The 27017-nt window shown below is 43.1% G+C and overlaps 1 protein-coding gene across 1 annotated transcript; it reads right to left on the reverse strand.

Annotated features, from left to right (window-relative positions):
* Positions 1 to 937: 937 nt before the first annotated feature.
* Positions 938 to 27017, reverse strand: VGLL1 (vestigial like family member 1). The gene is made up of 5 exons (XM_023198851.1): positions 26867 to 27017; positions 22991 to 23229; positions 9982 to 10401; positions 8167 to 8220; positions 938 to 1294 (listed from the first exon to the last, which is right to left on the reverse strand). The coding sequence occupies exons 2-5, from the start codon at positions 23202 to 23204 to the stop codon at positions 1206 to 1208; spliced, it is 777 nt and encodes a 258-aa protein (XP_023054619.1). The 5' UTR covers positions 23205 to 23229; positions 26867 to 27017; the 3' UTR covers positions 938 to 1205.

Raw genomic sequence — 27017 nt, forward strand, 5'->3', positions numbered from 1 at the left:
TTGTATGCAAAGGGAGGGAGTATTTTTTTAATTGCAAGAGTAAAATGCCAAAGTGAGACAAAGAAATAATTTTCCTGTTAGCTCTTTGTAAGTAAGGTGGGAAAGAAAAAACAAGATAGATATGAAAAGCCAGAAATCTGAGTCTGTGATTAGTATCAGTTGATGTGAGCAGGAATTTACAGAGAAGCGTTTATATCAGAGAAGCGAGTGTTTGTCTCTTAGGAACAGGGAGTCTTTTCTTTCCTCTTTATTAAAGTAGAAAAATTATTACTGCTTTCAGTTTTATTCAAGAGAGAGCTTCCAGGGGTTTGCAGGGAAATGTTATCAGATCACCCAACCTACATAATATGTCAACTCTATTGGAATCATTCTTTCTTTTCCCTAAACTGTATGTTAAGAGTTCACTTCTGATGGTATGTATTATCTTCTAACACAGATGAATCTTTCTAGAGTCAGCCAAGATAAACACACACTTCTATAATTATGTGCTACAAGTGCTCTAGAATCAGTCTCCACCCTGAATTTTTCCAACCATCACCTAAAGAAGAACATGGATTTTGAAAGTAAATAACTTTGAAAGAAAATGTACTCCTTAAGCCTTTTTTCCTCTTACTGAATATAGGAAACATATATAATACACTGGAAGATTTGTTCTCTTTATTTATATAGTAGATGGGAGGGGAAAATATCTAAGAGCCATCCTGATATTAACTTAATATCCTGATATTAAATATTGCAGTGATGAGAAAGGAGCACTGAGTTCAGAGGCCTGGATTTCAGTGTTGGCTCTGCTACTGGCCATGTGATCTTAGGCAGGTCATTTAGCTTCTCTAAACCTCAGTGTCCATATATATTAAATGAAGATAATTATGCCAATATTAGGGTTGCTGGAAAATTTGAATGAAATGAAGGATGTGAAAGAAATTAGAACCCAGAATAGCACCATCCAAAAAAGTACAGTTTTATTATTCTTCATCAGCTGAGCTGTTACACAGGAGCAAGCAGGGTGTGGATGGGGAACATTGAGAGCGGGGGCTTCTGGGATTTTCACAGGGCAGGTACTGAGCTCATACTAAACACGAAGCTGTTTAACAGATTAGGGAGGCAAGTGGGTTTGAGCAGCTTTCATTTTTATCTGGAACAATCTGCAGGGATGTCCTGCTGCCGTGTCTTGGACCAAGTGTTGTCTTTGTCTTCCAACTTGACTAAAGATGCTGCAGGTATCGATGTGGGTGGCCCCAGTGGTTTGGTGGTGTAAGTGAGTATTTCCCAGGTGTCTCTAACTCTGAAAGAGCTAAAGGAGAAGTTACATGGTTAATGAAAGCCAGTTAGACCCCTATAGAAGGCTGTGAGTCGCCTCCAGGGTGCAGATGAACACCTGTGGGATGTCAGATACAAGAGTCCTCAACCTCAGAGGAAGGGAAGGCAGAAACTCATGGAACTGCATCCAAAAAATGCTCTAGATGCAGAATAAGTTCTGTTCCAGTCACAGGGCCAACTTGTGATGAGCAGTTTACTCAATTCCCAATAAGTAAGTTCTCAGATTTCTCAACAATTGCATTTGGGGGTCACTTTGTTAGGACTGAGAAACCAAAGTTTTCAAGTGAAAGTATGTCATTCATCAGGACCAGACGGAGACTTTTCAGCTTCTTTTCAGACTGAAAATGTAGGAAACCCACAGCCTCAACCTATTCTCATTGGGTCTTTCCCACCCTGTTTTCATTTTGCTTTTGGTAGAGGCAAGAGTGAAGTTGGTCACAGTCTGGTTCTGGCTCAGGCTGGAAAGCTTCAGGCTGTTCCTGTGATCTGCATTCAGTTGGAAAACTGGGACGACCCCATAGGATATTATGTGATCAGTCTTGATTAGAAGGACCCTGCTGGGGGAGCATGAGAGGAGTCTGATTTCTAAGTAATAGGGTCATGGGTGCAGTGAGGAGTGAGAAGAACAAGCAGGTGGGCCTCTATGCTCCCATCTCAGAACAGCGCCCTTAATCATTTATATATGCTGAGAATTCACTTAAGTTTGAAAAGCCTTGCCATAGGGCATAGGTGCCAAGGAAGAGATGTGCACAATTTTAGGAAGGGCATATACTTGCTCCTGATTCAACACCTAGAAAGAGGAAAGAAAACCAAGAAAAGAACAGTGATGTCTCTAGACCCTGTAGATTCATAGTAGAAAATCATAAGCACGTTGGGAAAAAGAATTCTCTTCAAACTGAAGTTCAATAAAACAACAGATATTTTCTTATCTCTGGAGACTGGCTTCCTGAAAAATAGAATAAGCATGAGCTGACTCTGGGGTCCAGTGAACCCAGGTTTGAGTCCCGGCTTACCACTGCCTATCTGTGTGACCTTGGGCAAGTTACCTAGCCTATCTGTCCTCCACTTTACTCATGTCAAATGGGGATATTAATAAAAGCTACCTCCTAAGATTCTAGTGAGGATTAAGTGAGTTAAATACATATAAAGGGGTTAGAACAGTGACTGGCATACAAATGCTCAATAAATGTTTACTATTATTTTGTTAAAAAGGCAATGTGTCTATATGTGGTAGAGTCAAATGATTGCATGGTCAAACTGCACCTTAGCTTGGTGGGTAAGACCAAGAAAATTGAAGTCACTGAAAACTGACTCTGGCACTCACTTTGACTTTGGACGACTCACTTAACCTCTTAAACCTTAACTTTCCCATCTGTGAATGAGGATAAAAGCAGAACCTGTGTTGCCAGTAGCTATTGGTTCTTATTTTGCTTCGCTGCCATGATTTTTGTCACTCTCTTCATTTCTAATAACCTTGTGCTTCACTCTACCTCAACCATCCATTCCCATGGTCACACCCTAGACTTTCTTATCATTTGCACAGGGGACCCTTGTGATCTCAATTTCAAACATCCACTCTCTAGCCACCTCCCATGTCACTGGCTTAAGTAGTCTTATCACCATGTTTTCACATAACCTCCAATCCATCAACCTCCATTTCCATCGACATCCTGTCAATGTCCATCTGCCTCCATTTCCTTCTCTGTGCAGCTTAGACACCACGTTCTGTTGTTATAATCACTAACTTGCAAACACCCTCGACTCCTTTTCCATATTCTCTATCCTTCATGCTCACTTGCCACAACCTCACCCCTAGATGAGCGTCCCCATTTGCCTTCTCTGCACATTACACTAACCTAACATCACTGATGAAAATTGCACAACCCAGCTGAGAGTTTGCACTTCAAATTCATGAGCTTGGACTTCAGATCACCACCCAGAAATCCTACTTATGTTTGTCTACTATCAGACTTGCTACTATCAGGCTACTATCAGGCTTTGCCCAAGAAGACTTTTTCAAACTTTCTCACTCTCTTTAAATATCCCACACTCTTGCTGTCTTGCTCCACAGTTGATTGAGAAAATAGAAATCATTAGATTAGTACTTTTTAGTGTCCTCACAAGCAAGCCTGAAAATCAATTTTCGTCTGTGTCCTTATTAGCTTTCTTTTGTATACTTTCAATGACAGAACAGCCCCTGTTCTTATGAAAGGTCAATGCTTCTACATGTCCCTTCTGTCTTCTCAATGACTTCACCCCTCAAGTTATCTTCATCCTCCTATATTGGATCATTCCCATTATCATGCAAAGAGGCTCTAATATTTGCCTTCTTAAAAAAAGACCTTCTCAAACCCCATTAGCCTCTTTAGCTAATACCTTTTCTCTCTTCATCATTTCAATGTTAAATTTCTCTAAGAAGCTCCTTGAATTTACTATTTCCACTTTCTCATCTCCGGTTCACTCTTCAACCCACTTCAATCTGGCTTCTGTCCACATCACATAGTGAAAACTGCTCTTAACAAGGCTACAAAAATCTCTGATGCCACATCCAATAGGAATTTCTCCTTATTTGACCTTCTTTTATTTGATCTTTCCACAGCCTTTAACACAGTTGATCACTCCTTCTGTTTTGAAACATTCTCCTCTTTTAGCTTCTGTTATATACCACACTGCCCTGGTTCTTCTCTTATCACACTGGCTACACCTTTTCAGTCTCCTCCGTTGGTTCCTCTTGTCCCCAGTCTCTAAATATTGGCACCCTCCAGCCCTCTTTCTGTGACTCTCCTCTCTTCTATGTCTACATCCTCTGCCTAGGTGATCACATCCAATGGCCTTAAATACCACTTATGCACAGGACTAATATACATCCCAAATGTTTAGCCAGACTTTCTTCACTTACATATACAACTGTTTAAAAGGTACATCCACTTGGATGTCTTACAGGCACCTCAGACTTGACATGGTCAAAACAGTTGTGTTCTCCTATCCATTTGCTCAAACAGGAATCCTGGGAGATAACCTGGATTCTTCCCCTTTCTTTGCCATTCCTATTTAATCCATTACCAAGTCCTAAGAGCTAACCTTCCCAAATAGATCTCAAATACCCCTATCTCTGCTGTTGCCACCTAATCCAGGCTATCATCCTCTCATGCTTCTTGCCTCTTTGTTTTCATTCTTCCCTTTCTCCAATGTGTCCTCTACAGAACAGCTTTTGTGATCTTATCAGATGCAAATTAGATCACATGTAAAATCTTTCCATGGCTCACAAAGTCACTTAGAATATGAAATCTCAATTTCCAATGTTACCCATAAGGCCCCTGCATCACCTGGCCCCTGCCTACCTCTCCAGCTTTGTCTCATACCACACTCTCTCTTTTCTCACTCCACTCCTGTCACCCTGGTCTTTTTTTTTTCCATTCTTCACACACATCTCGGGCTTTTGCAGGGACAGTTTCCTCCATCTCCCTCTATCTCCACCGTAATTCTTCCCAGAGCTGGCTCTCTCACTTCATTCAGGTCCCTGATCATACGTCACTTCCTCAGAAAGGCCTCCCTTGAACACTTTATCTAAAGTTGGCCCCCATTTTTCCCTATTTCAACACTTCATGTGCTTTCCTCACTCCACTTATCATAACTTGCAAATATTTTGTATTTTCCCTTTGGGGGTGGGCATGTCTTCCCCACGAAACTATTAACTTTATGAGGGCAGGGACCAAGACAATTTTATTCACTGTTATATCTCCAATGTATATTATAGTCCTGTGTCTGACAATCAGCAATATCAACTGTTATTATGATTTGTAGCCATTGAAGCAATACATAACCAGCATCTATTTCTACTGACCAAAAGATAAAATCAAATTCACTAAAACTTTTGACCAACATTTGTGAGACTCACCTCCAGAATGTCTTTCTCCAAGGTCTCTCTGACTACCCTTCTGGCTCTGATGACTCTTCTGCTCCATATGCACTTGCTTCATAGATGCATGACAGCCCACATGAGGGGACTAGGGCCATGTTGGAGGGGCAGGAGGAGACTCTGCCTCCCTTCCTTGACAAATATTTTTCTGGAGCTTCACATAGGAAATCTTTCAGAACAACCTAAATCTCCACTGAAAGGTTCATGTAGTTCACTTTGAAATGAAGTTAATATAAATTATATAAAGAATAAGACATGAGGCTAGGTGAGGTGGCTCATGCCTGTAATCCCAGCACTTTGGGAGGCCAAAGTGGGCAGATCACCTGAGTTCAGGAGTTCAAGACCAGCCTGACCAACATGGTGAAACTCCGTTTCTACTAAAAATACCAAAAATTAGCCGGGTATGGTGGCAGGAGCCTGTAATCCCAGCTACTTGGGAGACTGAGGCAGGAGAATTGCTTGAACCTGGGAGGCAGAGGTTGCAGTGAGCCGAAATTGAACCACTGCACTCCAGCCTGGGCCATAAAAGAAAAAACCCCCCCCAAAAAAAAAAAAAAAAAAAAAAAAGAATAAAACATGAAGAGCCAACTGAGTCTCATGCCAAATCTACTCCCCCAGGAAGTGGGGGAGCAGGATCTGGGCAATGAACAAGCTCCCCAGGTGATTTGTACCATCAGGCAAGATTGGAAGACTGGTGTCATGCTTAAGAGCATGGGCTTTGCTGGGTTCCGTTGTCCTTTTACTTGGAGCCCTAGGAAGTCCCTTCTCTTCCTCTCAGCTCCATGCTACCTCCCTCTGCCCGGGGCCAGAGTGGTAGAAGGGCGGACTTGGGCCTGTTGGCATAGCCACTTTTCCTCAACTACTCTGTGCAAGGGAAGATCGTACCCTACCCCCTTTCCCGAAGGCATATTTTTCTTTGCTCTTTTGCTTGCTTTCTGAGCCTTCTGCATCCCCCTTCCTTTATTTTAGGATAGTACCCTTGCCCCAGATAGACAGTGAACTCATTTGTGGTAAAATAATCTCACCAGTGGCTAATTTTCACTGTTGTACACTTCATTTAACTTGGAATTGTTTTTGATAATTTTATGACACTGTGAGAGCAAAAAGATAATACTGCATCTGCCACTTGCTGCTGTGACTTAAGGCAAGTCCTTTCACCTTTTTGAGATCCAGTTTCCTCATCTCTAAAATGGGGATATTCATTCATTCAATCACTATTTGCTGAATATAGGTTGAGTAAAGCACCTAGGACATATTCATATACACCTCACAAGGTCATGGTGGGGACTGAGCAAGATGGAGTATGTGGTATGTGGCTCATAGTCAACACCCAATACATGTTGTTGTTGCTGTTAGTTTTAGTCTATGAACAATTTTAAGCATCAAGTTATCAGCAATTCTGAGACTCACAATAAATAAATGTAGAAACTATTAACAAGTACTCAAGAAACACCACAATCCTTGCCTTTCATAAGTTAGGAGGCCAGCAGAGCTCATTTCCTTGGGCAGAGACTTATGTGATGTCTGCCTTGGCCATGCTAAGGCTTTTGAACCAGCTCTAAATGAATCTCCTCATGGAGGCATGGCCAATTAATCACCAGGGTTGGTTTTTGTTTTGTTTGTTTGTCTCTCACACAAGGGCATCAAACAGAATAATTTTTACTACATTGGAATAATTTTTACTGCATTACTACATTTTCTTACCGTTTCCTTGTTAAATGCTCTTTTATTGTTTCCAGCATTCACTCATTCATTTATTCAACAGATTTGTATATTTCTGTGCCAGGTGCTAGGGATACAGTGGTATACCTCTCAAAGTCTCTGTCCTCATGGGGTTGACATTCTAGTGGGATCTATAGATTGCCCTCACCCCTACTTCACACCAGACTGTCAAATGCCTGAGATCAGGTGTTGTGGTAGTGGCTTTTCCTTTGGATCCTCTCTATTTTTATATTTTATGGAGATGGGGATCTTGCTATGTTGCCCAGGCTGGTCTCTAACTCCTAGACTCAAGTGTTCCTCCCGCCTTGGCCTCACAAAGTGCTGGGATTACATGTGTGAGGCACCACATCCGGCTTGAGTCCTCTCTTAAACACAGCACACAGAGCACAGCTTGGGGCACACAGGATGCCCTCCAAAAAAGACTTCTTGATGGTTTAATGTATGCCAATGCTCAGAATAATGTGCCAGCCATTATTCTAAGCATTGGTATACATTATTTCATTTACTCCTCACACCTCACCCTATGAGGTGGGCACTATTTTATGCTTATTTGACAAATGAAGCAACTGAGGCATGAAGCGGTTAAGACATGTGACCAGGTTCCTGAAGTAAGTAAATAATAAAGCTGACATTTGAACCCTGAACCCCGGTCATGAAGATCCTCATGTCATTCCACCCAGATTGTCCTCTTTTGTAAGTTCCTACTGACACCACTTTCAAATCGAGTGTAGAGCTCCGAGTCCTGGCCTCACGCCTCAGCTGACATTTTCCCTGACTGCAGAGTCCTGGGATGGCCCTGTGTACTAGGCTGACAACTGAACATCTGGGACACAGCAAGCAAATCCTCATCCTCATGAATTTCTTAATTTTTCTGAGTCACCTTGGCTACTTCAGTTAAGTCCAGCTCAGGTTAAAAAAATAAATAAAGAAAGAAAGAAAGAAAAGAAAAAAGAAACTAAGGGCAGTTACTTCTATAGCAAAATAAAATTTTGTAAGATAAGAAGCACATACACTCTTTTTTGAGGCTAAAATGAAACAAATTGTATCTATGAAAACACTGAGTGGTAGAAATAAGGCTCCCGTCCATTACTGAAGACTCTGGGTTTTATACTATCAGTGTCTCCAGTAATAGACAGAAGCCTTATTCCTCAAGTTCGTTCTCAAGATACAGACACACACCATCAAAGGCTGGACCAGATACCTACTTTCATTTGGAATGCTGGTACTGGCAGATCCACGAGATACATACAGTTTCTTATCTAGGAAAGAAGAAAAAAACATTATTGGAACTGAAATTTCTAGGACTAGGTTAGAAAGTGCCCAGTAGCATCCCAGGGGCCTCACATTGCCTGGCCCTAAGTTTATGAATATCTGGCATATTCTCTCTTATCAGATGCTACAAAAACAGAGAAGCTTCTGTTTTTAAGGTCCACCATCTTCCAAGGCAGTGTTCCTGATTAGGGGTCACTGACTTCCTCAACAGATCCTGGACTGCCAGTCACCAATTAATACAACTGATGTCAACATGAGTAGAGCATGAAGACTTCAGTGATAACCATTTGTTTGTGAACGTGTCTTGAGATTTCAGGAATAGGACAATGCCTGCATTATAGTTTCACCATGATGTGCCTGACTTACAGTAGATGCTCACTAAATATTTGCTGAATCGGATTTGAACTGTAAAGAGTTGCTATGTTTGGAAGGTGATGATTTCAGCCATCTGTGTTCTAACCAACTGTTGAAACAGGGCTCTGCTGTGTGTATGCACAGCATATACACAAGCACAGTTGGCCTAATTTTCCCTGTGAATCCAGTAGGAAAGGACTTTTGAAAAAGAGTAGAGGGGTAGGAAATTTCACAGGCTTCCCAAGCATGACACTTCTATGATTTGCTCCTTAAGTACATTCCTAATCAAATTCTAGAAATGACAGAGTGGTATTTTAATGGGAAATTTGTTTGCCACATTAGAATAGAACACAGTGCCTGACTTAGGTAGGCTATGCTGAACAGGCCCTTTGTTTACTATATGCTTAGTTCAGTGTAAAGACAGCTTCTAGTAATTTCTTTCAGGCATGGAACACTAGAGCCACACTATGTATGGACAAGGAAGCTGCAAAACAAAATTCGTCCAGAGTACAGAATGACAGAGGTTGCACACTTGGTTCCACGAAACTATAAAATATATATATTTATAAGTGTTTTATATGAAAGGCAAATCTTGCAACAAAGTAGGTTGATTTTTTGGTGGAAGTATAATTAATGCCAATTCTTCCCCGTTCTTTTACAAAGAAGGGAGCCTTGTTTTCTGATGGATATTTTGCATCTGGTAGGCGCTAATTAAATATTTGCTGGGTGAATGAGTGAATGAAGAAGTGAGTGAGCCTTAAGGGTGTTTTTAGTTCAGGGGAGGGGTGGTGGTCAGGGAGTAGGAACTCAAGGGATACCAAGCGGGAGGATCCCAGAGTGCAGGAGCAAGCCGAGGACAGCCAGGCACTGTTAGGTCTCCAAGCAGCAATGAGGCTGCCTCTATAGTCGCTTTGAATTTTAATGTGTGCAGCAGATAGTTGGTATAGATTGCCCTTGTTGTTTGCCTGGAGCCTGACATCACTGCAAGTTGCCAACCTGTTTGGAGGCTACAGTTTGAGTCTGTAGGTACGTCACAGAGCTCTGTTTTGCAAATGGCTTATTTAATTGCTCCCAACGAGGTAAACATAGGACCCTACAATATTAGACAGCAGCCCATCATTTTTCTAAGGTAAGGCCAAGTTGACAGGCTAGGGTGAGTACTTCGGGCCAAGTCCATCTGGCTAGCTATCTATGTAACCCTTTAGCTATTAAACTGTGAATGTCAATGAAGCCTAGTGAAGATATACTGAACATTTAAGCAGAACATTCCATCCCTCAGCAGCCCTATGTCCAGAGTGGCAGCAATTAGTCTTGGCACCTCATCTCATGCCAACTCACTCTCAACCACAGCCAATCAGGGGCACCCCTCCAAGTATCTGTAGGCATTTCCTTACAGTGAACTGAGCCGGGAGGCAGGTTGAAGAGCAATCCTGTGCTTCCAGCTATCTGGCCAGGGTTGCCATTGTCCCTGGCGGCAGGTTCCTGAGGACGGGCTAGGCATCTGTCTTGCTGGAGGAGACTTAGGAGAGGCTCACGTTTCCCATCAGGCTGGGGCTCTGGAACCAGGTGCCGAGCAGGGAAGCCATGAGAGTAGCCAGGCTCTAAGGAGCTGGTGCCAGCCAGGGAGGAGAAATGCCACAGCTCCCCAGGCCGAACAGGGGCCCTCCTAGCCAGGGATGGTGAGAACTGATTCACAGCCATGGGACTAGGCACATGCAAGTTGCAGTTGGCGGCACGGTTTGTGACAGGTACTTCTGGCTGTGGCTTTGTCCACGGAGAAGAGTAACGCCACTGATTTGGAGACATGCTATCATCTGAGAAGGAAAGATTTAGAAGACATGTTAGGTGTTTATTGTTTTCAAAATGGATGTAGATTTTTTAAAATACATACTCTATTTATTTTTAACTTGAAGGAAATAAGAAAAGCTAAAATAAAATCATCCTAATAATAATATCCAGAAACAGCCGTTGTCCTCCGTAAGTGTACTGTTTCTAGGACTGGTTTCTATTCATGTATGCATTGTTTTCTCAACATATATTGTTATTCAAGCCATTTTTGTTTCATTAAAATATCATGAAAAGCCTCCTATAGAGATGAATAGGTCAGGCACTGTGGCTCATGCCTGTAATCCCAGCTCTTTGGGAGGCCGAGGTGGGCGGATCACTTGAAGCCAGGAGTTCGAGACCAGCCTGGCCAATATGGTGAAACCACAGCTCTACTAAAAATACAAAACTTAGCTGGGTGTGGTAGTGCACACCTGTAGTCCCAGCTACTTGGGAGACTAAGGCAGGAGAGTTGCTTGTGCCCAGGAGGCAGATGTTGCAGTGAGCCGCGATTGCACCACTGTACTCCAGTCTGGGCAACAGAGTGAGACTCAATAAGAAAGAAAAAAAGAAAAAGAAAGAAAGAAAGCAAGCCAGCAAGGAAGGAAGGAAGGAAGGAAGGAAAGCAGGAAAGAAGGGAAAGAAAGAAAAGAAAGGAAGAGACAGAGAGAAGGAAGGAAGGAAGGAAGGAAGGAAGGAAGGAAGGAAGGAAAGAAAGAAAGAAAGAAAAGGAAGGAAGGAAGGAAGGAAGGAAAGAAAGAAAGAAAGAAAGAAAGAAAGAAAGAAAGAAAGAAAGAAAGAAAGAAAGAAAGAAAGAAAAGAAAGGAAGGAAGGAGGGAGGGAAAGATGGAAGGAAGGAAGGAAGGAAGGAAAGAAGGAAGGAAGGAAGAGCCAAACACCAGCTTTTTAAAGTGCTGTACAATAAGTAGTCCATGGTAAAGCCGTAATATAACTAACAAATGTCATTTGTGCACTGCTTGGTTATTTCCATTGTTTTCTATTATGTTAACAGCATTACAATGAGCATCTTTGTATAGATACCTTTGCTCCCGGATCCAATTCGCTCCTTAAGGATACTTTTCTAGAAGGAAACGTGCTTGATTTGTGTTTGGTTGCTGCTATCATCTGGCTTTATTTTACAGCTGGTGTTTTAAATACACCAAATAGGGGGACTCCACAGAACTGTGCTGGTCACTCACACAGCTCTAGGAGTTAAAACCACATTTTCCAGAGTAATATGAGGCACAGAGATGTTAAGAGACTGAGCCAAGATAGCAAAAACAGAGTAGCCAAGTAGGGAAGTGAGCTGGAACGATAAGTAATGGGGAGGGAAGTAGTTGCTTGGACCCCATTTTGCAAAAGCAGAATTCTGAGGGTCAAGAGGTGACTTAGTTTCTTCTTGCAAAGTTCATGTAGATTGGTTAAGAGGGATGGAGTGTCCTTTGGTTCCATACACACTATTCTTATTGTGCCTATGATAGCCGCCGAATCTGAGATCTCAAATGTCCAGGATAGCTCAGGACAAGGATGAATGTTTTCCCCATTCTCAACACCCACTCAGGCAAGAAGGGAGGAGGGAAAGAGCTCTTCCAGACAGTTCTTAAACCCTGGAGCCTATCATCTATCCAAGATAATGGAGAGAGGGTGGGTGTGGAGACAAAGGAAGATTGGCCGGCTGGAGAGGCTGTCTGGGACACTGGTCCTGTTTCCCATACAAACCTGTCCTAGCTCTCTTGAATGTTTGGTTTGACTGGATTGTGTACAAGATAAAAAATTCTGAGAGGCCTGCGCAGTGTTACTGCAGTGCCATCACTCAGTGTAACACAAAGGATAGAAACAGAAGTCCAAGTCCTCACGGCACAGACATTCTCCCCAACATCTCACAGCATTCACAGTGAGTGATGGGGGATGGTTGGCCCTTCTTATGAAACCAAAGGCAAGACAATATATTAAGATTTGTTTTGGTGAGGGTGAATGCTACTTCTGAAAATTGATATCTCCAGGCCAGAAGCAATTCAGTGCACAAAGAGTGTGATTAAGCTAATTTGGTGTAATCACAGTCTGTGTTTCATATTGAATGAGAGTACTGCATGTCCTAAGCACAAATTAGAAACAAAGCGTAGCCCCTGACAACTAGGTAGTTTCCATCTGAACAGGCCTTACAGATCTCATACATATGACTTAGGGGCTGAATGCTTGAAATGTGGAAAGCAGAGACCCAGAATGTTTTGAATATTTCCCTTAACTGCTTCCTTTCTGGAATTCTCTGAAATGTTAAGGGAAGTGGGTTGGTGTGCCACAGTCCAAAGTCCTATATGGTCACTGGGTACCCCAGAGCACAGTTTGGATGGGAGCTTGTGGGCATGCACTGGGTGTCTTAACCCCAAGTTCACAGTGACCCATCAGAGGGCCTTGGGTGGCCTGGGGAAACCCATCATTCCAGACTAGGCTTGGAAGTCAGTGGCCCATGGAGTGGAGACCCTGGATTTGGGTGGGCCTCTCTTTCTCAGGCCTCTTGGGCCAACTGCTCCAGCAGCCACTCCCACCTACCCTGTGGATGGGTAAAGTCCTCTTAAACTACAAACCTGCACTGACTCAAGGCTGCTGCTGCTACTAGAAGTGACCCTGGTGACATTTTTTTAATCCAAGTGACCCCTATTAGTTACCGCTAGAAGTGAGAGAGGGAGCCCCAGGGCAGAATTTGCTGCCTTCTCAAACCCCTGACCACATGAATGAGTGGAGAGCAGGTGAGCAACACCCTGACGCAGGGATACATGGGGCAGGCTAGGATTTTTCTTTCAGCAGGAATACAAATGGCTTCCACTCCACTTACTTCAACCCTGGGCATCTAGACCCTACCTCTTAGTCCCATTCATCCCTCTAGAAATCCTGAGAAATTCCCTCTAGCATCACTCTAGAAATGCTGTTGATCCTGAGACAAGACCTGTCCAGCGAGAGCTGGTCTCCATTTCCTACACTGCCCTTTTTGGGTGAAACTGGCGGGCCATTCCCCCTGCCTTCCACGCATACCCAGAGGCACCACACATTTCCACCCATATACACTTTTGGAATCTCCAGAACACTCTAGAAAATATCTTTAGGCATTTATGAGTTTGCCTCCATTCCAGAGTACCTTCCCTCCACTTTATCCTTGCACGGAGGCCCTGGCTTCCTATTCCAGATTAGTTTTTCAACATACAAACTTAAATGTCACCCTTTCAGAAAGGCCTTCCCTTAACCTCCAATCTAAAGTTTGTGACCCTGTTACTTTCTGTGACTGCATCCTATTTATTTCCTTCATGACAGTAATATAGTAATTTATTTATTTCTTAATTCTTACATTCATTCATTCATTCATTCACTATTGGTCTTCTTTATCATTCAGTAAGCTTGGCGAGAGCTGAGATCATTTCTCTTTTGTTCACCATTATGTCCCCAAGAACTTGCACAGTGCCTAGCACATAGTGGCCCTGAAAAAGTATTATTCTAATGAGGGCACACGCATGTCTACACACAAACACACATATATATGCACAATTGCAAACATGTACACACTCATAAACACAAACATGCACACACACACACACACACCCCCGACACACCCTTCCCGACTGAACCTTTCTAAATCGAAGAGAGCAGGATGAAAGTGGTTAAAAGCACAGACTTTGAAGTCAGAGAGGCTTGGAATCCAATCCCAGATCTGCCACTTCCTAGCTGTGTGACACTGAGCAAGTCCCTTCCCACCTCTGAGACTACTATGAGATTGAATGAGACAATCCACGTAAAAGGTTTAGCACAGCGCCTGGTACACATTTGGCACTCAATTAAGTGGTAGCTGTTGCTGCTGTTATTATTAATCATTTCAGCTTAGAAACCCACTCTGGGTTTCTTTACTGGTTTGCAACACTCAGCATAATCAACATGAGAAAAAGCAAGACGGTCATTATTGTGTGAGGCCTGAGAATCCTCCCTGCCAACAGTCACCTAGTGCTGGAGAAGGGAGGGGCAGAAAGGACTGAGCCAAGGGGCCCATAACAGCAGCAGAGGCAGCAGCAGCACTTCAGGGCCGATTTGGAGGCTGGAGCAGATACTGGTTATAAACGAGGGATTTCAGAAGTCTTTGCTCAGTCTGTAGCCATTCCCAGGGAATAACACATCAGAGATGGGCAGGAACAATTTGTAAATATAGAATAGTTTTTGCTTATTGAGTACTCACTGTGGGCCAGGCACTTTACTTAGCACTCTGCATACATGATCTCATGTGATCGCCACAGCAACCCAGATGAGAAAATCGAGACCCAGAATGGTTAAAGTGACTTGTCTAAGGCCACACAGCTAGCAAATGGTAGAGGTGTCTGATTCCAAACCTCATGCTCCTACCAACTATGCCTCCCCAATATTGCAAAGAATGCAATGAGCTGGGTACTTTCACATGTTCCTTGGGTTGGAGGTCTGGCAGATTGGCATAACACTTCTAGGAAGAAATTTGTCGGTATATATCAAAACCCTAAAATTTTTGTATACTCTTTGACCCAAGCATTCCACTTGTAGCAATTTATTTTAAGGATATAGTCAATGATGCATGTAAAAATGAACCTACAAGGATGTTCAAAGTGATTTGTATAATATAGCGAAAGATTAGCAACAACCTAAATATTCAAAAATTTTAATAAATTTGGTACATCTATAAAATTATACTCTTGAACCATTAAAGTGATGTTGTAGTAGAACTTTTAATGGCATGGAGAAGTGGATATGACATTGTTGAATTTTTTTAAAAAGCAGGTTACAACCCATTATGTGCAAAATGATGTCATGTTGTAAAAATTAGTACATGTACATGGATGCACATGTGGTTTTTGTTTCCTGAATGCTTATCTGTGTTTTCTAAATTTCCAAAAACTAGTATATTTTGTTTGTAAATAGTAAAAATTATGTTTTAAGAAAAAACTTAAACCGCTTGACCCATGAAGCACCCAAAAAACAAGTCACAGCTGTGAATCCATGATTGCCTGATTTCCTTCGGTCTATCCTTTCTTCTTTCCTTCCTTCTCTTCTCCCTCTTTCTGCATCTTTTAATGCAAATTCTGCGGGTTCTTTTTTTTTTTTGACAGGGTCTCACTGTCTCCCAGGCTGGAGTGTACTGACAAGATCATAGCTCACTGCAGCCTCAGTTTCCCCAGGCTCAAGCGATCCTCCTGCCTCGGCCTCAGCCTCTTGAGTAGCTGGAAATACAGGTGTGAGCCACCACACCTACACAATTTTTAAATCTTTTTGTAGAGACGGGGTCTCTCTATGTTGCCCAGGCTGGTTTTGAATGCCTGGCCCTCCCAAAGTGCTGGGATTACAGGGGTGAGCCACCACACGTGGGCTATAAATCTCATTTTATGATGTAGTTGAAACCAAGAGTCCTCTGAACACACGCACATTTTGCACTATGAAAGTCCAACCTTGGACCTGCATGATCTGTATACATTGCCTTTCTCTCTCTGCTCTCTTTGCTGGTGGCACTTGCACTTCATTCATTCACCCCCAGGTACAAAAAACATATTGTTTGCATTAACTGAGGTCAGAATAACACCGGAGGTGGAAGGACAGCTTCGAGGAGATTGTCCTGTTCCAGGGCACCAGGGGGGTCTCTCAGTTCCTCCCCCTCTTTCAGAGCTGCCTCCCTGGGGTACCTAGTTTTTGGATGAATATCCAGGTTCCTTTTCCCAACTGAAAATAGAGATCAAATACAGAATATGAGCTAGTATTTGAAATGTTGGGTGGCTAAGATCTGAAATCAATTCCATCTGCCGGCAAATACTATAGACTCCCCATATTAGCTGTGAGATCTTGGGCAAGTCACTTGACTGTCTGAGCCTCAGTTTCCTCATCAGGAAAATGGACATAGAGTTAACCGGTAGAGTTGGTGTGAAGATTCAATGAGATAATCCACGTGACAGACCCTAGCAACAGACAGTGTTCAAAAAGTGTTAGCCATTATACATATTATTAGCCATAGTCCTTATAAGTATTAAATCCTCTTGCTGGGGCATTGTCAGAGTGTACAAAGGCAAGAAAATGGGGTAGTCAAGAGACTGGCTCTGGAGATTGATGGACTTGGGTTTCAATCTTTATCACTCACTGGCTGTGTGACCCATCTCTAGGCACTTACCTTCTCTGGGCTGCAGTTTCCTGCTCTGTAAAATAAGGATAATAATATCCATTGGAAAATGGATTTGTGAAGCACAACCAACATGCAGAAAAATGCACAAATGGAAGTGTACAGCTGGGGGAATTTTCATAAACTGGGTAATGAGCACCCAGCTAGAGTAACAGAACCTGACTACCAACCCCAGAAGCACACCGTACCCCGTTTCAGTCACAACACCCCCAAAAGGTAACCATATCCTGTATTCTAACACCATAGGTTCAATTTGCTTGTCTTTGAACTTTATAAATCACAGTGGATTTTGTGGACTGAAGTAAAATGCACTAATTTTAGTGTGGTGTCTGGTATTTGCTGGGAGCTCCATATATGTTTGTGCAGATAGATTCCTTTTCCTTACGGGAATGGAAGACAGGAAACTGTCAATATTCACAAGGGCCATAAACAACTAGCATGACTATTTCTCACATAGATATTTACACTTTTTTTTTTTAAGCCAGCATTTCTTCCCTACCCTCACTGATTATAGCAGATGGGAGAGGAGAGAGAAGGAGGCTGGATCCTTTGAGACTGGCTATAAAAGACCCCTGAGTGCCCACGTATATACCCTCTCACCTTCTCTCAGCAGCCCTGCAGCAATGTTGCCAGGCCTGAGGCTAGCCTCAGGACTGGGGCTGGGGACAGGACAGGAAGAACACAGGGTAGCATACGTACCAGGACCATGCACCCTACAAACTATAGTTACTGAAGCTTCTCTAGTTACTGATTCTAAAATTCCCAATGTCCTTTTAATAGGGAGATAATTCAAAGATACCTTCAACTTGTGTTTTCTTTTCTGAAGTACAGCCAGTAAAAATTATACATAAGTAAATAAAAACATAACATTGATTGGGGAAGAGAAGCCAGGAAATTCGACGGCATTTCCTAGCCACACGGGTCTCTGTGTTTGGGCTTTGCACATTTGGCTCAACAGACAGCCCTTAGAATGTGGGTGAGTTGGCCATGGGAGCCCATGAATGGGAGCCTGTTCTCCTTGGAATGGCCTAGCTGGGCTGGACAGTCTGGTGCTGGCCTGTAGGGGTTGAGAGGATACTAACAGTCAGTAATGAAAGACCACTTGAAAGATTTCCCACCATTTTCAAAGCCATATGTATGTCATATAACACCTCCAGTGAGAACCTCTGTGGGACTGGAAGCCTTTCATGGGGCCCTCCCCTGAGGCAGCAGAGCTTATGAGAAACTTGACTCCTGGTGGTGATAAGAGAGGCTTTGAGGGAGGCAGTTTTTCCTTCATTTGCTCAATCAGTGGACAAATATTTGCCTAGCCAGCACCACACTCTGTGAGGGAGACAACATCTCCACAGTCAAGGGATTTGTGGGGTTCTTATAGGGAAAATGTAACAACCAAGAAGGAAGATGGAGAAGCAAGCCACCTCTCTATCTGGCCTGTGAAGGCTGGCTAAGGCAAGAAACAGGGCCATGCCCAACTTCCCTTAGCGGGCAGGGGCTTCACAGAAGGATACAAGGTGAAGTCAGAAGGCACAGGAAACTCTACAGCAGCCATGCAACAGAACCCCCTGAAAACCTGGAGGCTTATGGGAGAGGCCTGCTGCTCTGTGAACCTGGTGTTTTGAACACAGGTCCTCGTATCTATCTTAGTTGTTCAAAAACTCAACTCAAGCCTTGGACTACATTACACTTACTACGTGCCACTTGACATACACATAGTGGTATGTCTGGAGATCACACTGTTAGTAAGTGATGGAGATGGCTTGGGCCCACGCTGAGTGGTTCTAAAACTATATACCACACCATACCCTCTCTCTACGGTGACTCCCATCTGTAGGATCAACACCTTGTGATCAAAATCATAATTTCATTCGTTCAAGCCGTATGTATTGAGCGCCTCCATGTGTCAGGCATTGTACTAGGTACTTAGAAAGCAGCAGTTAACAGATTGACTCCCTACTGCCACAGAGCTCAGAGGGTAAGGGGAGAGAGGAGTCAAGAAAAGAAATACAACATATAATGTGTATTTATATATATTTCTTCTTAGCATTTGTCAAATGACAAATGCTAAGAAGAAAAATGAAGCAGAGTAAGAAGACAGACATGAGAGGGTGGGGGCTTTCATTTTTTAAATAGATTGCTCAGACAAGGATTGTTTGAAGTGGTGACATCCAGGTGGAGACTTGAATGGAGAAAGGTGAAGCCATGCAGGTATCTGGGGAAAGAGCATTCCAGGGATAGGAGAGACCATGTGCAAAGGGCAGGCCTGAGGCAGGATTGTCGTTGGCATAGTTTCTGAATACCAAGGAGCCTCAACTGGAGCGGGTGAGGCAGAAAGTGGTAAGACATGAGATCAGAAAGACAACGGGGGCCCAGATGAGGCAGGGCCCCGTTATAGACTTTGGATATGATTCCAAGTGACATGGGAAGCTGTCAGAGGGTTTTGAACAGAAGAGTGCTAGGGTGTGACTTTCATTTTAATGCTACCATTCTGACTGCCCTCCTAAGAATAGACTGAAGGAGAGGAAAGGAAGAAGCAATGAGACCAATTAGGAGGGGACTGCAGCAATTCAGCGGGGGGCGATGATAGCTTCTAGGACCCAGGTGATAGCGGAGGTGAGGGGACGCAGTCAGATCTTGGATATTTTGAAGATAGAACTTACACAATTTCCAAAAGGATTGGATGTGGGGTGTGAGACAGAGAGGTGTTAAGCATGACTTCAAAGAATTGTAAGGATGGAGCTCCCATTTATTGAGATGGGAAGACTGTGGGCAGATCAGGTTGAGGGGGAAATTAAGAGTTTATTCAGTTTGGGAGTTATTTTGTTTGAGTTTCCTATTAGACATGTTAAGTGAAGATCAAGTAGGCAGTTAGAGAGGCAGGTCTGAAATCCATTCTGGGTTGCAGATATGCATTTGGAATTGATCAACATATAGATGGCATTTAAGACCAAGAGAGTAAGTGTAGATAGATAAAGGAGTTGTCTGGGACCTGAGTACTGGGGCCCTGAAATGTTTAGAAGTTGGAGAGAGAAGGACATATAGCAAAGGAGACTGAGAAGTAATAGTAACCAGGGAGGCAGGAAGAAAACCAAGAAAGCATAATGTTATGGGCTGACTGTAAGTGAAGTAGGTATTTTCAGGAGGAGAGAGCAATCTTCTGTAGCAAATGTTGTGATAGGTCAAATCAGATGAGGACAGATAGGGACCACTGGATTTGGAAAGTGGAGGTCACTGGGTAACCTTGATAAGAGCGATTTCAAGGAGTGATGAGGTTGAAAGCATGAGGGGAATGGAGTCTAGAGAGCATGGGAGGAAAGGACAGAGTACACATAATTACCACTTTTGAGTTTTGCTGCAAAATGAAGCAAAGAAATGGTGCAATAGGCCAAGAGCTGGTTTTATCCCAGCTTGGGTTTTACCGGGCAAGTAGAATAGAGGAAGTGAGACCATGGCTTGGTGGTGCTTACAAGGGAATGATTATAATGAATCCAAGCCAATGTGTTCAGAAATAAATCAGAGTCAAATAGCCAGTCAATATACTTGCCTGTGTATTAACTGCCTGGGATTTTGATACTTTCAAGGAGCCAGTTAGATCTCCTGATTCCCACACACCACATTTCTCAGCTCTTACCACATGTCAGTCCCCCAAATGAGTCAAGACTATGGTCATTCTTGCTCCTGTTGTGATTATTCAGCACACTCTTAGACATCACCTCCTCACTCCCCACCCACCCCCTCCTGCCCATTTTAACAGCAAGGTCCACATCATTTCCTTTAGTATCTGCTGCTACCTCCTGCCCTTCCACATGTTTATTTAACCCACAAGATTCTGTGAGAAAACTGCATTGATTGACTGCAAAAGTAATTTCTAAGAGAGAAGTAAATTCTGCAAAGATGAATACACCAGGTACACATCAACTCCCTCTCCAGTCCCAAAAAGCAAAGCCAGAATGATGGCATCTGGAAACAGGGGAGCTCTTTGCCTACAGGCAGAGGCCCCACTTGTCCACTTTACACAAAGGCCCTCACTTGGAGGTACGTATGTCTTCCACTGGGAGCAAGTCATTCAACATGTGCACTCAGCAACACCAATAAAGAGATCTTGAAACCCACCAGACCCTGATCTATTTGCTCCCCTTACCTTTCAAAAAGGTAAAGGGATCCATTTTGAGTCGCATCCAGCTGGCAAGGGTGACTTCTCCATTAGGCACATGAGGTACAGTGCCTAGGGCCCATTAATAGTTTTAGGGGCCCACAAAAATGTTTTAAAATTGGAAGAAAAAATGAATATGACAATGATACTGAATATATTTAAAACACGAACCCAGCTTGGATTATATTCATCTTTATACCAATGCAGTCATAAAATGTAACTTTTAATGTTTTTGAGGAGGAAGGAAGTTCATGAAGACAGAAGTGTCCAGGGCCCATGAAAGTCATACTACAGCCCCTGCTAGTGTGATGTTTAAGGCTTCCTTCAAACCTGGATATTTTGATGTGCACATTTTGACTTAGCTCTCTTGAAGTAACTGCTTTGAGATGTACGACTGTTTATTTCTTAACAATTACCAAATAGACACACCTGGCCCTGTGAAGGGTGGGAAAGGGATGTGGCAAGACTATTCATCTGCTTCCCTCTAGCCCCTGCCCTTGCTCACCAAACCATCCACTATTAGTTGAGAAGAGTCTGGGAGCACCTACATGGGACATGTGTTTTCTTTTCATGGATGCTTTGGTGTTACTGCCGCATCAGGCCATAGTAATAATAATAGTGATAATAATACTAGCTGGGTGTGGTGGTTCACACCTGTAATACCAGCACTTTGGAAGGCTGAAGTGGGAGGATCGCTCGAGGTCAGGAATCTAAGACCTGCCTGGGCAACATAGCGAGATCCTGTCTCTACAAAAAAAAAATTTTAAAAATTAGCTGGGTGTGGTGGCGCATACCTGTAATTCTAGCTACTTGCGAGGCTAAGGCGGGAAAATTTCATGAGCCCAGGCATTCATGGCTGCAGTGAGTTGTGATCGCGCCACCACATTCCAGCCTGGGCAACAGAGTGAGAACCTGTCTCTAAAAAACAGAACAAGAAGAAAAATACTGATAATGATAACAGTAAATAGCTGTGGAACTTCATTGTGTGCTGAGCAGTAAACCCAGCATTTAACATGACTGAGGAAATAATAAAATAGGTGAACTAATTTGATTAAACAGCACTCATTTTTACATTAAACTTCGTTTTGTTTTTTTTTTTTTTCCAGTAGCTTTAATTTTTTTTTTTTTTCTTTTGAGATAGGGTCTTGCTTTGTCACTCAGGCTGGAGTACAGTCGTGCAATCATGGCCCACTGCAGCCTCAACCTCCCAGGCTCAAGTGATCCTCCTGCATCACCCTTCTTAGTAGCTGGAGATACAGGTATGAGCCACCACACCTGAATAATTTCTTTAAATTTTTTTGTAGAGACAGGGTCTCACTATGTTGGCCAGGTTGGTCTCAAACTCCTGACCTGAAGTGATCCTCCTGCCTTGGCCTCCCAAAGTGCTGGAATTACAGGTGTGAACCATCACGCCCAGCTAGCTTTGTTTTCAAAACTTTTCAAAACCACCTGTCTACAACTGGGAACACTCCATTTATAGAAATAAATTATATAAAATGCAAATATTATCAACATTTAAAAACTATCGCAACATACTTCTGTTCTAATGGCTTATTCAGCAAGATTCTAATCTATGTTTTAGTATTTTATGGAAATTTCAAGGTTCTTTGTACCTAGATAAGGTGCTCACAAATTTGCATATTTGTATGTTCATTTACTCATTCAACAAATCCTTGTTGGTTGTCCCGTATATCACAGTCACTGTTTCTAGATGCTGGAAACACGATATTGAGCAAAATCAGCAATGGTCCTTGCCCTCACAGAACTTTCATTTAATGGAGGAGTATGCAATAGTCAAATAATTATACAAGTGTAAAAACTGCGACTGTGACAAGTGCTTAAAGAATGGCAGGAGAATCTGTAATAGGATATTTGAATGCTTGGGGGTGTGGGTGGTCAGGGAAAGCTACCCTAAAGAAGTGATCTTAGGATGAATGTGGGTTAATTAGGAGAAGGGAAGGAAGAGTTTTGCAGAAAAGGAACAGTTTGTGCAAAGGCCAGAAAGAAATCAAAGCAAACATGAAGGACAGAAGGAAGCCAGTTTCTGGAGGACAGTGCTGGGGAGGTGAGGTTGGAGCAGTAGATGGCAGCCCCATTTTGACATTAAACTTCTAGGAAGGGGTGTGGCTTCTCACTAGTCAGAGCAACTTGCCTTTAGCAAACATATATGTGTTCAAGTGTGTCAAGTACATCAAAGAACTGGTGTGTCCGTGGCAGCCTTGATAGGGAATCCCAACTTCCTCCCTCCCGACATGCTCACCGTTCTTCAGCATCACACCTTCACTCTGACTCGAGGGGGTCAGTTCCTGGGGGCTCTTGATATTGCTCAGAGCTCTGGAGAAGTGCTCATCCACTACACTGCTGATGTCCCCTTGGAAGTAGGTGAAAAGGACACACCGGGAATTCCATTCTGTCCTTATAGGCTTCTGCTTGCCTTTGGGCATCCGGATGTCAGTCTTCTTCATTTCTTCCATTGTGAGTGAGTGACACAGGTGATACCTGTGGACCAAAGGCAAAATGTCACTGGCACTATTTTACCAAGTGGCTTGGCTGTGGTTTGGGTGAGCAGTATCCTTGGGGGCAAGCGATTTGCTCCCACCAGGTACACATGCTCACTGGGGCCTCAGGGAGCCACATAGCCTCTAAAGGTCAATGACAATGCTGTTGAGAAGCCTTGTCTAATCAGTCTTCAAGGGACAACACAACAAATCTCCATGAAGTGCTGAGAAGGAGCCTTCTCTTACAAATGAGAATGATCAGACAACCTGACTAAAGAGAGCATCAGGAAATGGGGAGGTGGGAGGACACTGAGGCCAAACAGCAGAGTAACTTGCCTCCTGGGAAAGCGCCTTTCTCCTAAACGAATGAGCCAAGGTTGGCCCAGAACTGCCTGTAGGCATGGGCTCCCATGGAGAGCTTGACCAGGCAATCCAGTGGGTGCTTGACAATTTCAATAGTAGGCATTGCTTTCCATCTTGACCACTTGCACACAAAGTAAACACATCAAATTCTCTTACTCCCCTGATGCCTTAATCTATGTAAGCCTGTGTCCTGCACCTACCCGCATCCCATCTTAGAAACTAGCAATTACGAACAATACCATCTATAAGGCCTCCAACAGATACATTCTGAGCAAAATGCAGAGGTACAAAAAAACATTTTTACAGCAATGTTGTCACCATTGGTGGAAACCTCCTGAAAGGTTGTAAGGTTGTCAGCTCTGTTCCCCAGCACATCTTTTGTATCTAGAACAGGGCCTGGAATAGAGTAGATGCTCAATAGCTGTGTATTGAACTGCCCTAAACTTGGGTTCCATCATTGGTATCATCATATCCTACCCTGAGAGTTCCTTGTGGGCAGAGGCTGTCTATTTCCATCCAGGTCTGGTCCTGGCATGCAGTGGGCCTTCAAGACATGCTGTGGCCTTCCTTTACTAGGGAAGTAGCCTGTCAGGATGCTTCTTTACCTTTGACCACCGAATCTGACTTGCCATGTGCTCTGGCTAAAGATGGATTTGATCTATTCATTCTTGTAAATTTAATGAAAATGACTAGAGTTTAATAGACTGTCTCTTTCTCTCTCTGGTTTATGAGACCTTGAGAACAAAATTTCATATTCATTTCTTTATTCCTAGCACCTAGCATAATGTAGGTGCATCACCCTTCTTAGTAGGTGATTTACCTACTTAGTAAAACTTAAGTAACCAGTGTTTCCCCTGGTTGACAGTCATGCTAAGCATAACCAGGTACTAGCTCAAAAACGAATCCATTGCACCCTTACTTTCCAAAAACATGCGAACAAACGCTTTGAAAAACTGGTAGATTCTTATAAAGTTAAACATATTCTTATGGTGTGACCCAGCAATCTCACTTCTAGGTACACATAGCCAAGAGAAATAAAAACTATGTCCACACAAAGACATGTACATGAATGTTCACAGCAGCTTTCTTCATAGTAACCAAAAATGGAAAATACCCACATGTTTATCACCGGGAAAATATATAAACTAGCTGTGACATATTTATAGAATGGAATGTTACTCAGCAAAAGAACAAACAAACTACCAATCTACACAACAGCATGTATGAATCTCAAAAACATGTTGAGTGAAAGAATCCAGACACTAAAGGCCACATATTGTACAATTTCACATACATGAAACAAGCACAAATAATCTGCGGTGATGAAATTCAGAACTGTGGTTGCCTGTGGGGTAGAGATTGAGAGATTGACTAGGAAAGGGCATGAGGGAGCCCTCAGGGGTGTTGGAAAGGTTCTGCATCTTGATGAGGGAGATGGTTACTACATGAATGGATAAATTTGTTAAAACTCATCAAATTTTACACGTAAGACATATGCATTTCACTGTAGGTAAATTATTCCTTTATTTTTAAAAAAGTACATGATCTATTCCGATACTTGAAGGGATAGAAATAAAAACCAAGGTATTATGAATTATAAAGCAATGAGAAGCATGGAGGCAGTACTTTTTTAAAGCTACAGTTTACAGAACACCTACTCTGTGCCAGAAACTACACATCTATCTTCTCCAATCTTCATAATCCTCAAAATAGGTATTGTTATCCCCATTTTACAGATGAGCAATCTGGGGCTTAAAGAAGTTGAAATAGACTGCCTAGGCTACACAACTAGGGAGTGGCAGAGCTGGGATTTCAACCCAGGTCTTTCTGGCGTTAACGTCTGTCCTACCTTCACCTTATTGACTCTCCATTGGGTCTAATAATACCTTCTCCTCTATGGGCCTCAGTCTTTCCATCTATCTCCTAATCCCTAGGGGGCCTCATGCCAGAACCCTAAACCAGTCATCTGGTTTCCTTCAGATAACGCAGGCAGCAACTCCCAACTCCGTCTGCTCCCTCGGGGCTTCTCCTTGAAGCCTCTGCCTGCTGCTGGAGGGGCCAGTGAGCACCTTTGGAGGATTCACCCTCTCATTCTCAGAATTTCCAGTGGCCACTGCTCAAGGTTCAGGCTTGACACAGCTTGCAATCTCTCTTTGCTAACTCCCCTTGAAGCTACATGGGAAGGAGCTGGTAGGACCCTAAGGACATTAGGGCCCTGAAGCACGTGCTTAATCTCCTTGGGTAGAATCCACAGATGACTCGGGCCAACTGGCTACAGTCAGAAAATATTAGAGATAGAGAAAGTCAGAGCTGGCGTTTCAGCCCCTTCGCCTTGGAGAGCTCAGTCCGTGGGCAATTTGGCATCCTGAATAAAAAATTCAGTATTCACTGAATAAGTACTACCTATGCCCTTCTTTTCCTCCCCAACCACACCTCACACAATCAAAAGGAAAGCCATAGGCTACTTCTCTGGATCGACTCACAAGCAACTCCCTGGGCTGCGCTTGGACCACAGTGGAGAGAAACTGTATTTGAGGAATATTAAAATTCTGAGAACTGTCATTGGCATAGTCCTATGAAGAACTGCATCTCACTCTACCTGGAGAAACATGAGAAGCTTCATCCTCAAATGAGCCCTCCATAAGAGGTCTCTTCATTCATGAATTAATTGCTGGGGTGTGTCTCGCTTAGGAGAAAGAGATGCTGCAAAGCTGGATTGAAGAGGATGTCAGTGAGGCTAAAGAAAGGGAGGCTGTCTCCCAGAGAAGATGTTCCCATATCAGTGCCTGGCTTATAGCAAAAGCCTCTCGTAGTAGACAAAACCCCAAGGTCAAGTTTTACCAGTGGTGCTGCCAGAACAGCATAATTACTAAACAACAGGCAGTTTGCAACTTTCCCATCTCACAAGATACAAAGACAGAAAGTGCTCCCTCAAATATTGCCCACACTTCTGAAAAAAGAAAGAAAGAAAGAAAAAGAAAGAAAGAAAGAAAGAAAAGATCTTTGAGCACAGAATCCCAAACCAGCATTTTGGCCAGAACTCTACCATAATCTGCCTGCATGGACGGACTTACCGCACTTCTCCAAAATGGTACCTAGCACTCTGGGGTGGGGTGGGAAGTCAGAGGTGTTCGTTTGCCAAATCAATAACTTGGAACAAAATCCCCAAGGGGACCGGATTATATCTCATTGAGCAAAGTATTTGATGACTACCCCATTTCTTCCCAGTTAAGTTTCTTTCCTCCTCCCCAGAAAAAATCCCCAGATTTTCTTACCTCTTAATTCTGGACCATCAACTGATTCTATGGCTGGGAAAAGATGGCCAGAGCTGCCTGGCTCACTTCAGAGCAGCTTAGTGCTTGCGGAAGCAGGAGCTGAGGATTTGTACCCCCACCTCCTTGTTACTTTCCGCCCCTCTAGCTGGGA

This window comes from Piliocolobus tephrosceles, chromosome 12 (assembly GCF_002776525.5).
Source record: "Piliocolobus tephrosceles isolate RC106 chromosome 12, ASM277652v3, whole genome shotgun sequence".
Taxonomy (NCBI): Eukaryota; Metazoa; Chordata; class Mammalia; order Primates; family Cercopithecidae; genus Piliocolobus; species Piliocolobus tephrosceles.

Bases quoted from the DNA above. Each gene is read 5' to 3' on its own strand.
- VGLL1 (XM_023198851.1), bottom strand. From the start codon at position 23,204: ATGGAAGAAATGAAGAAGACTGACATCCGGATGCCCAAAGGCAAGCAG. The intron at 10,402-22,990 runs GTGAGCATGTCG...TTTCCTTCTCAG, and splicing joins AGGTGTGATGCTGAAGAACG to ATGATAGCATGTCTCCAAAT. The intron at 8,221-9,981 runs GTAAGGAAATGC...CTTCTTTCCTAG, and splicing joins GCCTCCCGGCTCAGTTCACT to ATAAGAAACTGTATGTATCT.